This window comes from Bos mutus, chromosome 8 (assembly GCF_027580195.1).
Source record: "Bos mutus isolate GX-2022 chromosome 8, NWIPB_WYAK_1.1, whole genome shotgun sequence".
Lineage (NCBI taxonomy): Eukaryota > Metazoa > Chordata > Mammalia > Artiodactyla > Bovidae > Bos > Bos mutus.
The window spans coordinates 46,228,996-46,243,949 of record NC_091624.1 but is presented as its reverse complement, the minus strand read 5'-3'; the positions used below and the strand labels follow the sequence as shown (position 1 = coordinate 46,243,949).

The following is a 14,954-nucleotide window of genomic DNA, read 5'->3' as shown; positions in this document are numbered from 1 at the left end:
CCACAATCAACTGTAGGTTGTCATTAGTTTTTGAAGATCACAGTAGAATAGACTAGGACAATGCAATCTGTTTTTCATGTTAGCACTGTTTCTGGAGACTTCTGTTTAGGCTTTACATGTGTGGCACATGCTGTCAGTATTTCTGATCAGAGATTTCAGGCCTGCTGAATTTCAGTCCTTTCAGGGTCTAAAAGGGACTGATCTCGAGCTGCTCCATCCAGCGCAGTGGCTGCTGCCTCACTGAGTCCCTGGAATGTGGCCAGTCCAGACTGAGATGGGCTGCAAGTGCAAAACACATCCTGCATTTCTGAGAGTCAGTACCCCACCTTTGAACTATCTCATCAAGAGCATTTATGTTGATCAAATGTTGAAATCATAATACTTTGGAAATATATATATTATTAAAGAAAATAGATTACTTAAAAGAATTTCACCTGTTCCTTTTTATTTGTTCTTTACATGGCTACTAGAAAATAACATTGCATATGTGGCTTCAAAGAGTTGGACATGACCAAGCGACTAAAACTTGGCGTTTTATGTCTATTGGATAGCGTGGGTCTGGAGTGTTAGAATTTTCTTTTGGCTGCACCGCTTGGCATGCAGGATATTAGGTCCCCAGCTAGGGATTGAACCTGGGCCCCCTGCAGTGAAAACACAAAGTCTTAACCACTGGACCACTAGGGATGTCTGGGAGAGTTGGAAATTCTTGACCAAGTGGGTTGTTTAGCTGATCCTGCTTGTGCAACTGGAACTCATTCATTCATTTTTGATAAAATGAATATCCCCAGAGCACTATAGGGCTTCCCAGGCTGCACTGGTTGTAAAGAACCTGCCTGCCAAAGCGGGAGACAGAAGAGACGTGGGTTTGATTCCTGGGTGGGGAAGGTCCCCTGGAGGAGGGCATGGCAACCCACTCTAGTATTTTTACCTGGAGAATCCCATGGACAGAGGAGCCTGGTGGGCTACAGTCCATAGGGTCACAAAGAGTTGGACACGACTGAAGCAACTTAGCACACACATACACAGCACACACAGAGTGCTATAAGCTGGGAATGGTGGGGAGGCGGGTGTGTAAACAGCGGGAATCCAGATGTGTTCAGGGGATCTCAGAAAACAAAGCACAGTACCTGACTCTGACCTAACATCCATGCTGATGAGAACAGGAGGCTGGAGCCAGACAGAACGTAAGACACCATGAACCCAGTGAAGAATCTGAGGCCCAGAAGGTTGCTCAAGGTCACCAAGCATGTAGGTGGCAGGGCCGGGACCAGGACTCAGATTGCCTAACCTGAGCCCTTGCCCTTTCACCACCATCGCTGTAGGTGTGGTCATTTGGTCCACAAGCCACAGCCTGAGCTGAGGACAGACCCTGTCTGTTCCTCTGCGACTTGACATCGAATGTGGACTTTTCCCTTCCTGTCTACCAGAGGTGATCTGTCCAGCGTGGCAGCAGGTGATAAATCATCCAATGGTTCTTTCAAGGACAGCACTGAAAATGCCAGCTGTCTCTTTCTCCAAGAGTTCCGTGGGCCCTTGGAAACGCTTGGCTGCTCTGGGCAGTGAAGTAATTAGGTCAAACAGCACACACCCATGAAAAGCGGAATGTTTATGTCATCCAGTGCTTGTCCACTCCTTGGAGTGAGTGGTCTCTGTCCTGGGGGCCTTGCCAGACCACAACAATGCACTAGCCAATGAGTACAATGGACTCTGGGGCTATTTGAGACCCAAGGGAACCACAAGGAGCTCACCACAACAGGGGAGGAGGAGGAGTGTCATGTGGGGTCACTACCAGCTGGCACTCAAAGTTCAAGTCCATCCAAGACCCTCAAACTTCAGTGGAAATACCCGGGAAGCTTGCGGGGGTTGGAGAACGGAGATAAGAGATGCTCTGAAGGTAAGCAGGATGAGACAAGGTGGGGACAAGGGAGAAACCTACACCCGAGAGCTAGAAGATGTAGGTTTCCATGCTTCTCTGCCACTAACCATGGGTGTGGCCTCAGACTTGCTCTCTGGAGCCTCAGATTTCTCATCTCTTGGACCAAATGACCTCTGAGCTCTTCTGCAGCAATACCATCTATGATTCTAAGATTCTCTCGGATCTACTGGCTATTATTTCCTTCAGGCTGTGATCAATGACCTAACCACATTCCTTTCTGCAGGGCGACGGCCCTATGTCTGACAGTGTGGAAACATCCTCTCCCCACAGGACAGGACAGCCCACCCTCGCCAGCAGCTCACTCTCCTTCCTCCCCACCCTCTCCAAACCACAGCAATCCCCCGGCTGCAGCAGCCTCCCTGGGGGTCAGTGGCGAGAAGATTCCAGATAACTGGTCTCCTCTGCTCAACACAGTTCTATAGGGGGAAGGCTGGACGCTCTCTGGGCTGCAGACTCTGGAGCGAAGATTCCATTCTCTGCAGGACAGGGGCTGACACGGAGCAATGGCCTTCACAGGGCTCGGGAGAGGAAGTTTCCTACTGTGCTGTCATGTCACATTTACAACATTCCTCTCAACAGGGTGACAGGCTTGAAAGCCTCCTATACTTTTGCTCCTTGCTCAGAAGAAAGATTTGTTTGGGACACTTAACAAAAGCCAGGCCCCTTTTTTTCTTAGCAGCTCAAGACACTGGGAGAAGTGCAAACTGTTCCCAACCTCTGGTGGCAGAGAGAGAATGTTCATAGCGCTAACCTAAGCGGGGAAAGTAAGATTTGGAATTCTGTGCCTGGGGTGGTCCACAGCCTCATGAATTCCCAGTTCTTCTCCTGGAGAAAGGGCCTGGAAATTCCAGCTTTCTCAGTGGGGCCGTGGGGAGCACTGGGTTAGGAGCTGGGAAACCTCTGTTAGAATATCCAATGGTTGCTAATATGTTGTCTTATCTTGGTTGTTTACTTCCTTCTCGGGGCCTCAGCTTCCAAATCCATAAAATGGGGACAATGTTCTCTAACGCCCTTCCAGCTTGAACTACCTGGAGAGAGGTGTAGGACTGTCTAACAGAGCTGGGTGCTGGATATGTGGGTGTGCACTCTGTCATGTCTGACTCTTTGCGACCCCATGGACTGTAGCCCACCAGGCTCCTCTGTGCATGGAATTCTCCAGGCAAGAATACTGGAGTGGATTTCCATTTCCTATACCAGGGGATCTTCTCAACCCAGGGATAGAACCCGCTTCTCTTATGTCTCCTGCATTGGCAGGCGGGTTCTTTACCACTAGCACCACGTGGGAAGCAGGTGCTGGAGGGAAGAGGCAAAGCCAGAAGGGACTGTAAAGGACAAAGCCAGCCCAGGCTGGGCTCCCACGTGATGCCTTCTGTGAAGAGAGGCCAAGGAACACTCTTCCCACGCCTTACCTTGCCCCAGCCGGGAGCCCGTGATGGCCTCTTTGGCACTCCCGAAGCCCAGCTCTCTGCAGACCACGCTGGCAGACACCAGGTCCCACTTGTCGTCGCAGACGGTACCCCATTCTCCATTCTTGAGCACCTCCACGCGGCCCTCCCCGACGTTGGCACCACCTCTCAATCGCACCAGTGGTTGCTGAAGAGACACACCGTTTGCTGAGCACAGCCTACTCCCCTCTCTTCACGATGCCCCCTGGCTCCCCACTCCAAACCCAGGCACCAGACTGGGAGCTGACAGTGCTCCATCTGTGTGAGCGTCTGTGGAGGGGATGGAAAGCGCGCATGCTCACTCTTCAGCTCTGCTGCATGCTCCCTTTGCAATCTTTGTCCTGGACCACCGGGCAGCCCCTCAGGGACTCTCATCAACTCCTCATCCCACTCCATACCTGTTCTAGGGCCTAACCACTAGTACTTCCCTCCACTTCCTCACTCCAGAACCTGAAGCTTCAGCACTATCAAAAGACGCTCCTACCCACAAAGTCTGCAGATTCCAAACGGATCCTAATTCTATCAGATGTGTAACAGAGTGCTTGTCCAGCCCTAGGGGAGATTCTGGGGCACTAAGGTGATCACACTGCAAGAATCCTGCCCTGCAGACCCATGAGAGGCAGGAGAAAGAAGACAGAGGGTGAGAGGGCGGGGCCTGACCAAGGCAGCACCAAGGCAGCCAAGACTTGGAGTTCTGCCCAGACAAGGGGATGGGGAGCCTCCCACTGGTTAAGACCAACATCTGTCCTGCAGCTGGACTTCTGCCTGGTCACTACTCCTGCTTCTGCCACCCCTGACTCTACTCCAAGCCCAGACCTGGACAGCCCTTCAGGAGATACAGCCCCACCAGACATTCAGAGAGAGTAGGTGGTTATAGTTTGTTGTTGTTCAGTCACTAAATCATCTCCCACTATTTTGTGACCCCATGGACTGCAGCATGCCGGTTTCCTCTGTCCATGGGATTTCCCAGCAAGAATACTGGAGTGGGTTGCCATTTCCTTCTCTAGGGGATCTTCCCAAATCAGGGATTGAACCCCCATCTCCTGTGTCTCCTGTATTAGCAGGTGGATTCTTTACCACCATGCCACCTGGGAAGCCCAGTTATAGTTTAATTGCCCCTAATTGCTCACCATCGGCCTTGAAGCCTTAATAGTCTTATGGGATTTATTTATAATTGCACAGGAGTAAGACCCACTCTTCCCAAGCATCTTAATCCCACTGGATCATACCTTACAAGATAGGAGATGGGTCATTTGACTCCCATCTGCCCACATAGCCTGCTTTGCATCAGTTTCTGTGTGTGTGTGTGTGTGTGTGTGTGTGTGCATGCACGCATGTTGGGGTGGCCAACTCAGAAGGCTGTGAGGCTCTGAACTATTGATTCTATTTGATTCAATACAGAGGGAGTATGAGGTAACTGTGCAGTGCTTCTGCGTGTGGGGATCAGACCAGAGTCATTGTTCTACTTTGGCCTCTGCAGTTCACAGCCCTGGACTCCATCCCACTCACTGATGGAGGCATCCCACTTCCATCCCACCCCTGAATGAGGCAGGCCTGGTTGGTGGTGGTGTCTTTCAAACATTAACATACACCAGTCACCTTGAGCTTCCCTCATGGCTCAGTCGGTAAAGAATCTACTTGCAATGCTGGAGACTGCAATGCATGAGATGCGATTCAATCCTTGGGTTGGGAAGATCCCCTGGAGAAGGGAATGGTAACCCCCTCCAGTATTCTTGCTTGGAGAATCCCATGGACAGAGGAGCCTTGTGGGCTACAGTCTACAGGGTTGAAAGTGTCAGACATGACTTAGCAACTAAAACCACCACCACCTCTAAGAAAACCACCACTGGTCACCTTGAAAGCCAAGACATAGAACAAGAGCTTCTGTCTCCATCTTCCAGTCAAGGTCTGCACCCCAATTTACTGACCTTGGGTAATGACCCTGGCACTAGAGGGAGAAGAAAAGAGGGACAGGGAAGGGCTGCAAAACCCCTCACTGGCTTCAGGAATCTTTATTCTAGCTTTAGCAGAACACGACAAATACAACTGCTGGATCCAGCCAGATGGCTGTAGAATCATGACCTTTCCCTTCCCCCACTTCCCTTCCCAAGCTGCCTAGCCAGATTCCAGGGTCCCCTTCCCATGGAGCGGACCATCCGTGACTCAAGCTTGTGGGAGGCAGAGTTCCAAGTAACCTCACCCCATCTAGCAGTGGCCAGGCAGAGTCAGCTGGCCCTGGAGGAAAAGAAAGAAGGGAAAATGTGATGTAAGCCTCGCTTGATCTTTTTTTTTTTTAATTGGTTTGGTATAACTTTATTCCTCCGCTTTCAACCACACAGTAAGAGGAATTCCAAAACAGTAGGACCTGGTGTTCTGGATGACACATGAGGCAAGCTCAGAGGCTCAGCCTGAGGCTGTGGAAAGGATGTGGCCATCAAATCATGTGGCTGGGGGGGCAGCGAGGGCCGTGGGGGCTGGCACTGTCCAGGTGTGCCTGTGTGGCCTGCCTGCACACGTGAGATGTGTGGTCAGGTCCGTGCAGTTTGGACGCCCCTGTGGGGCAGGGCTGAGGGTGGGGGAGGGCTGGCTGCTGGCCAGAAGTGTCTGGAAGACACCCCAAAGAGTTCCCACACCCTCTGGTCGATGCCTGGACTTGCTGCATTCACCTCATGCCTTTTATTTAAGGCTTATTCTTTTGTCCAAATACACCACCCCAGCCTTTCCAAATATAGCACCCAAAGCTGTTTATCTGGTTTCTGCATCAGTTTCCTGTTTCTACTGGATAAGTAGATAAGAGATCACTCCCCATCCACGAGCAGGTTGATAGATGTTGATGGAGAGGAGAGATTGGAGAGGGAGATGGGGTGGGGGGCTTCCCAGGTGGCACTAGTGGTAAAGAACCTGCCTGCCAATGCAGGAGACACAAGAGCTGTGGGTTGGATCCTCGGGTCAGGAAGATCCCCTGGAGGAGGGTATGGCAACCCACTCTAGTATTCCTGCCTGGAGAATCCCATGAACAGAGGAGCCTGGCAGGCTATAGTCCATAGGGCGGTACAGAGTCAGACACGACTAAAGTGACTTAGCACAAATGCACGCATGGGGGGAGAAATGGGGGAGGGGACAGCAGATGCAGAGTGGGGCTGCCTCGGCTTGGGGAGGGGCTGTTACTATCCTCCCTGCAATACCAAGTCCCAAGTTTCGTCCGGCACAGGGCGTCATTCCTTAGTAAATGATCAGCTCTCTTTCCCACACTATCTCGCTACTGTTCCCACCCACTGGCCTGGATTAGCAGTTTCCAGAACATGCATGTCACAGAGAACCTTTAGGGATATGTGCGAAAAGGAGAATGGGAAAAAGATGAGCCAACTAGTGATTTCTGAGGGAAGAGAGAATAGTGCACTTGCTCTTCTTCAGAGGAGCTTCCCGGGTAGCTCAAATGGTAGTAAAGAATCCCCCTGCAATGCGGGAGACCTGGGTTTGATCCCTGGGTTGGGAAGATCCCTGGGTTGGCATGGCAACCCACTCCAGTATTCTTGCCTGGAGAATTCCCACAGACAGAGGAGCCTGGTGGGCTACAGTCCATGGGATCACAAAGAGTCAGACAATACTGAGTGACTAACATTTTCACTTTCTTTCACTTTTCTTCTTCAGAGGAGTCATCAAGCCTGCCTTGGCTGGGACAGCTCAGCGGTCCTAAGGCATCAGTCAGCTGAGATGGGGATGATAATTCAGATGTGCATCCACATCTCTTTAATACAATTCTCCCCACATGCAGGTACTGACTCACAAACATACAGTGTGATAACAGGCACAGATAACATAGATGTGCTGATGACATGTTTCCATTTACAGGAAGTCCCCTATGTACGAACCTTCAAGTTGTGAACTGTCAAAGGTGCGAACTTGTGTTTGTACGTCCAATTACGTATAGTTCAAGTGCCAGCATCCATTGTCACATGGCTGCATCCTCTGCAAGTGTTGCACTTTTCTGTACTTTCCTATACAGCACTATATACAAAACAGTAGTAGCTGTTTAGTCACCCAGTCATGTCTGACTCTTTGCGACCCCATAGACTGTAGTCCACCAGGCTCCTCTGTCCATGGCATTTCCCAGGCAAGAATATTGGAGTAGGTTGCCATTTCCTTCTCCAGGGGATCTTCGTGACCCAGGGATCGAACCCTTGTCTCCTGCAATGGCAAGTGGATTCTTTATCACTGAGCCACCAGGGAAGCCCATAGAATATAGCAGTACCATATTTTTATTTCAAGCCTAGCATGTCCGGAAGCGAATGTAAAAGCAGCAATACATAACTGATTGTGTTAGTTGGGTACCTAGGCTAATTTTGCTGGACTTATGTACAAACTGGATTTCTAACTTACCCTTGGAACAAAAGTCATCCATATGTAGGGACTTACTGTACTAACTCTGAGAAAGCTTTTAAAATTTGTTATTCTTTCTGATGCAGAATAAGTAAAACCTGTTTGAAAACCATTGTAGTTGACTTCTTGTGCTTTTGAGAGATGGATCACATTTCCAACGGCTCTGAAAGTGTTAGTCCCTCAGTCGTGTTTGACTCTTTGTGACTCCATGGACTGTAACCCGCCAGGCTCCTCTGTCCATGGAATTCTCCAGGCAAGAATACTGGAGTGCGTAGCTATTCCCTTCTCCAGGGGATCTTCCAGACCTAGGGCTCTAACTCATGTCTCCTGCATTGCAGGCGAATTGTTTTCCCATCTGAGCCACCGGGGAAGCCTGCCAAGGGCTCTAGGATGCTTGATTTCTCAGGGAATCGCCCAGGAACCCCTAGTTCTCACCCCGACCCTTCATGCTGGTCCACAGACAGCACACAGAACCTGTGACGGTCAGTAGTGAGGCATAGCCCTCTCTCGGGTGTTTGTCTGCCACAGGGGGGACACTAGTCTCAGAGTTGAGCAGCAGTGCCAGAAGGACAGTAAGGGTGCTAATGTTTGGGGGCAGGCTCCCAGCTGCTTGTCACACCCCAGCAGCAGCATCTATCAGTGAGGCTGGCCCTGACAAGTATCCTGCATCTTCCTGCCCTCTAGAAAAGTGGTCCGAGTTGCTGCCAGTTCTCTTCGCAGGGGGAGAGGGGGTTCCCTGTCTGATCTTTTAACGACCAGCCCACCCCTCCAGGTACCAAATCTGCCACCCCATCCTCACCTCTGGCTTATAGGCTTTCCGGAATCTTGATGGTCCATCAGGACTGAAGACCTGGCCGGGCACACAGCTCACCACAGCCGGAAGCCCATTCTCACAGGTGACGTTCTTGACGGGGTCCAGCGACACCTGAGGGCCCAACTTGCAGCTGGAGATGTGGGCCTCCGTGCCTGTGCAGTCCATGGAGTATGGCCAGTACCGCTGCTTCTTGCGGGCGGCAAACATCCTGCGGAAGACGACACAGGGCAGGTGACCAAGACATCACGGTGCCCACCCCTCCCTTCTTTCACAGCTGGGCAACTGACCCCTGCCCGGGGCTGGTCACTAAGGTAGTGGAACCAGATAGACATGGTCTCTGCTCCTGCAGTTCAGTCTTGCTCCAGACAGGGCTCTGCAGGGCATGTCTGCCAGCACTCACTGGTCATGCTGGGCAGTGGGGAGCCAGACTTGGAAGGGCAGTCATGGCTTCCTGCTTCCAGGGAGCTCACATTCTAGCAGACAAGGGTCTAACTCAGTGTGTGTGCATGCTAAGTCGCTTCAGTCATGTCTGACTCTTTGTGACCCTATGGACCATGGCCCACCAGGCTTGTCTGTCCATAGGATTCTCCAGGAAAGAACTCTGTAGTGAGTTGCCATGCCCTCCTCCAGGGGATCTTCCCAACCCAGGGACTGAACCCAAGTCTCTTACATCTCCTGCGTTGGCAGGCAGGTTCTCTACCAACAGTGCCACCTGGGAAGCCCCTAACTCAGGGTAGTGACATATGATACTAATGCCTATACATGCAAAGTGTAAAAAGGGATCTTGGAGAGACAAATACAATGTGATATCCCTCAGCCAAAAAAGAATGAAATAATGCCATTTGCAACAACATGGATGGACCTCGAGATGATTATACTAAGTGAAGTAAGTCAGACAGGAAAAAACAAATATCATAGGACAGCACTTATGTGTGGAATCTAAAACAAATATTACAAAATATATACAAAACAGAAACAGACTCAACAGACATAGGAAACAAACTTGTGGCTGCCAAAGCGGTGAAGCGGGGAAGCTACCCTTCCCTCTCTCTTGTCCTGGGTCTTTGAAGTCTGTGTACTCATCGGTGATTGGCAGAATCCAGTGAGACGCACTGCTGCCGAACTGCCCAGAGGAGGGGCTGCCAAGGGCAGGTTGGCCCCAGATGAACAGAAGCGGAGTCCTGTCCCTATTGGTCTAGCAGGCCTGGAAGTTTCTGCTTTGCCTCAGAGTGAATGGGATGTGAACAGAGAGGAAGGGTAAACCCGACAGATGCCACTGATATCTCTCCTTACCAAAAACTGCGACTGGTAGTAATTCTATTCTGTGCGTGCAATGACACAGAATCCTTGAAAGAAAAAGGACTGTCTTGGAAAGCTCAGGGTTTGTGCTCAACATAGCTACAGCCAGAGCACAGAACTACACAGGAGGACTGTTAATAATCCCAAGACCCAGGGCTTCCCTGGCGGCACAGTCGATGGGAGTCCACCTGCCAATGCAGGGGACACAAGTTCGATCCCTGGTCCGGGAGGATTCTACATGTTACGGAGCACCTAAGCCCACACACCATAACTACTGAGCCTGTGCTCTAGAGCCTGGGAGCTGCAACTACAGCCCACATACCCTACAGCCTGTACTTTACAACAAGAGAAGCCACTGCAATAAGAAACTTTCACACCACAACAAAGAGTAGCCCCCACTCGCCGCAACTAGAGAAAGCCTGTGCAAAGCAATGAAGACCCAGTGTAGCCAAAATAAATAAATAAATAAGAAGTAAAAAAGAATTCCAAGAGCCATTGGCCCTCCCCACTCCCTGGAAGCCCCCCGCACTTGGAAACACAGCCTCCAGTTTGTTTCCCATGACACTCGCACATGGGACAGAACACACTTGAGGTGGCGGGTAGGATGTTATAGCTTGTTACGACACTCCCACAATCGGGCAAGCAAACACTCCCAGGGGATGTCAGGCACACAGGGAGTGGTCAGGTCTCACTGGATCGGAACATCTAGCTCCCAGTTTTCAGTGACCACCAGGCTCTGCCAGGAACAGATGTACTCAGCTCTCAGCACAGAGTGAGGCTCCCTCAGCAGACAGAGCTGCTCTTCCTTCGCCAGAGAGCCCCTCTGTCCTCTGACATCAGATCACAGGAATGCAATCCTCCACAGGCCTCCACCAGGGCAGCCCACCCCGCCCCCATGAGTCACTCTCACAGGCTACCCCTCCCCCACCCCAGGACCCAGACATGGGGATGCAGATAGGAGGCACTGGGGAGGATGTATGGGCTTCCTACGGGGCTCTAGTGGTAAAGAACCTGCCTGCCAATGCAGGAGACATTAGAGACGTGGGTTCTGTCCCTGGGTTGGGAAGATCCCCTGGAGAAGAGCATGGCAACCCACTCCAGTATTCTTGCCTGGAGAATCCCATGGACAGAGGAGCCTGGTGGGCTGCAGTCCATAAGGTTGCAAAGAGTCAGACACGACTGAAGTGGCTTAGCGTGCACATGCACACATGGACAACCCACTCTAGGCCTGATGGTGGGTGACTGGAGTTACAGGACAGCCACTGGAAAAGTGGGAAGCATGCTTGAGAAAGAGGTATCTAGGCTGATGGCTGGGTAACACTGAGCTGAACTGATTCAACTGAAAATGAGAAGTCCTCCTTACTCTCCTCCAGCCAAGGAGCAAACCAGACTTGGTAGGGATTCTGCCAGCTCTGTGAGACTGTCTACTTCAATTATGCATTCTGGAACTAGGGAAATAACCACAGTGTGGGTTCCGGGACCCACTGAGACCACTGTGATATGGACCTGAGCCAAAACTCCACTGATCAACTGATGTCCATACTGACTGTGGGCCACAAGGATGTTTGGGTCCCTGGAATCAGGGTCCTTTCAGAGCCTGTGTCCAGTAGTTCCTGAAAGTTCTGATCATTTCCTTTTCTCCAGTGTACAATGCAATCTTGGTAAAAGATCATAGGTCCCTTTGGGTAAATGACTAAGAGTGTACACTTCTGGCAGTGTGCCACAGTGTGCCACAGTCCTTCTTCAAGGAGACCTGGCCTCCTCTTCATTCAAGGACTTATAGGTCTGTAAACTTTCTCAAGTCTGGACATAGAGCGGCTGGACCTGTTTTTATGATTCAGATCAGAATTTTGTTGTCTTAACCTAGAACTTTTCTGCTTTTACAGATTGAATAAGAATCAGAGAAGCTTCCTATTTCACTTCTGGGAACACTATGAGACAGCCAGCTAGATCAACTGGTCAACCCCACAAGTCTGCAAGGGCCAGTCTATTCTGATTGCTGCTTTGACTTTGCTGGCTACTCAGTAGCCACGCCCATCTTGCCTTTGGCCTTGGGTGCTGTCACCTGGTCCCTGCCACCTGGGATCTAATTACCCCCACTGCATTTAGGTTTCCTGACCTGCAGGGACTGCAGCCCTCACCCTGAGGTCTGGCTTACAGAGAAGGGCCCTCAGGGAGCACTTAAGAACGAACCAGGGAGGGGGTGGATTCCTTGGAGGTCCAGTGGTTAAGAATCCTCCTTGCAATGCAGGGGACATGGTTCAATCCCTGGTCAGGGAACCTAAGACCCCACAAGCGGTGGAGCAACTGAGCCTTCAAGCACTGGAGAGCGTGTGCCACAACTAGAGAGCTTGTGCACCGTAATGAAAGATCTCGCGTGCCATAGCCAAGACCAATGCAGACAAATAAATAAATAACTATTAAGATAAATAAATAAAAGAACCAGAGAGGGAGTCAGGGCTCCCCTTACAAATTTATTCCTCTCTGTCATGGTGAAACATCTGCCTTTTGGACCCTCCCAGGATCTTAGACAAATCCATGGCAACATTCTAGTCTCCCCAAGCATCTGAACCCCTTTCTCTACATGAAACCAAGGGGATCCAGCATTTCTAATTTGGTCTCGTGGGCCTCCTTTTGGTCCCTGTTTCAGCCAACTCACCAAAGCTTTCGAGTCCTAACTCCCAACATGCAACATGAGATGCAATCTCTGTTCAGTAATCTTGTATCAATAAATCAATACCAATAATGGGATCTTGCTTTAAGAAAAAGAAAAGGACTACACAATATTTCTGGTCTGGGAGATGGGGCCCTGTGGCTTCAGTTTGATCGATTTCCAGGTACATGTACCACTTCCCAGTCCGTGAGAGGATCATCTGGAGCCCAGCTGCCAAAACGGACCTGAGGTCAGAGATCCCGATCCCCCTTCAAAAGCCAGAAGATGACTCTGGTCCACCCACAGTTGAGGAGGAGGTTTTCAGAAGCCCTCTGAACAAGCCACCCATGTGTTGCCTGGCCTCGGGCACCCCATCCTGCTGTGGAGCAGGACTGATGGCAGCCTTCCCACTCCCAGGACTGGGCGAAGACCTGTGCCAGGCTGGGGACTCTGGTGGGGCCAGCAGGTAGGAAGCCTGTCAGGGGAAGGGATCTACTTTTCTTGGCTTCAATTGGAAGGAAAGGCTGAGAAGGTGTCTCCAGGGAAGGAGCCAGCCAGCTGACGGGAATTCTGTAAACTATTTAGAGAATGGGACCACCCTGCCTGCTCCCATCCCACCCTGTGCAAACAGGAAGATCTGGGCCATGTCTGGGGTGGCTGGAGGCAGGAATCACCACCAGGCAGCTCAGCTGCCAGCACTCACCCTTATGGTGGACCAGAGGCTTTGACCAAAGGAACCAGGCTGAGCCCAGGAAGGAAAGAAGCCTGCACTGACCCCAGGGATCGGGAGGAAGAGTTGGAGCAGGGACCCCTGTTTCCTGGCTGGAAGCCACCTCTCTCCTTGGCTTGAAAGGGAAGAGGTAGTAAGTCTGCACTCTTGAGGAGGATGGACCCTGCTGCTGGAGACCCGGGTTTGGATCCTGAATCTGCCACTTCCTAGTTTTATCACCTCTCTCTGACTTCATTCCTTTAGCTGTAACATAAACCCCTTCCTAGAATTGTGAAGCTTAAGTGGCTAAGAGGGCTTCCTTGGTGGCTCAGATTGTAAAGAATCCACCTGCAATGCAGAAGACCCAGGTTCAATCCCTGAGTCAAGAAGATCCCCTAGAGAAAGGAACAGCTACCCACTCCAGTACTCTTGCCATTGGGTCACAAAGAGTCAGACACAACTGAGCGACTAACACTTAAGAGACTAGGAACAGAGCCACCTGGCATGTAGTCAGTGCTCAGTAAAGCAGATTATTATCCTTATTAGAAGAGATAAGAAGACCCCATGACCAGTCAATAGACCAGCCTGTCAGGGACGGAAAACCCTTCACCGGACACCCCTCCGGGCAAATTACTCTGAGTCTCCTTGTCATCTACCCTTTCCCTGCCTGGGGAGATATTAACTTTGGAAACCATAACAGCATCGCAAGATTTACTCAGGATGAGTGTAACTGAATCCACTAGATCTGTTTCCCATTTTCCTAACAGTTGCAGATTTCTCATAATAATCACTTCAAGGGGGCAGAGGACAGAGGTGGCTCCGTCCGCTGCATTCTATGTCTGCATCTCCATTGCTGCACCACAGATAGGGTTCATCAGCACTATATTTCTAGATTGCATATATATGGGTGAATATTCGATACGAGGTCAATGCAGGCTTCTCTGGTGGCTCAGTGGTAAAGAATCTGCTTGCCAGGCGGGAGACACAGGTTTGATCCCTGGGTCAGGAAGATCCTCTGGAGGAGGGCATGGCAACCCACTCCAGTATTCTTGCCTGGAGAATTCCATGGACAGAGAAGCCTGGTGAGCTACAGCCTGTAGGGTCGCAAAGAGTCTACTGAGCACGCACACATGCATACCAAGCTACTGCAGAGCTGACTTAGGACAAGGTGGGGCCAGAGTCCCGCCACTCAGAGTCCCTGCCCAGACTCCTTACTTGTACACTTTGGTGTTGTAGGTCTTCTCCCCAGGGAAGCCGAACATGCCGCAGACCACACGGGAGTTCTTAGCCGTCCAGTGCTTGTCACAGATCTGCTTCCACGTCTTGCCCTCCTTTACCTCCACGTAGCCCTCTGTCACCGGGGTACGCTTGCGGAAGGCGGAGAGGATGGCTCGGATCCGGATGTCCTCTACTTGGATGTTCATGTTCTGGGAGGGGAGGGGGTGGAAGGAGATGGGTGACCTTCCTGGTCTGGCCCTGGGGAGGTGATGGCAGACTGGGCTTATCCTGAGAGTCTGCCCGCCTCTCCCCTCAGGCTCTTGGGGGGCTGTGAGTGCTCCCCAAGAGCACACAGCACATGCAGTGGGGCTGCAGGAACCAGAAAAGAAGGAGCAGGGTGACCCAGCCAATCAGAGACTTAGGGGACCCCAGCGTTCCTCCTCTGTCCTATCAAAAACACCAGAGGGCAGCAGCCTCCTCATGCAGGGGTCTCAAAGAGC

General features: G+C 51.2%; 1 protein-coding gene across 1 annotated transcript in view; it reads right to left on the bottom strand.

Annotated features, from left to right (window-relative positions):
* The window catches only part of LOXL2 (lysyl oxidase like 2), a 112,946-nt gene that overhangs the window by 39,181 nt on the left and 58,811 nt on the right, over positions 1-14,954 (bottom strand). Inside the window, exons 4-6 of the mRNA XM_005909154.2 lie at positions 14,452-14,663; positions 8,561-8,783; positions 3,346-3,529 (exon numbers count right to left, since the gene is read on the bottom strand). Coding sequence (XP_005909216.2) covers positions 3,346-3,529; positions 8,561-8,783; positions 14,452-14,663 — 619 coding nt within the window. The remainder of the gene's footprint in view (positions 1-3,345; positions 3,530-8,560; positions 8,784-14,451; positions 14,664-14,954) is intronic.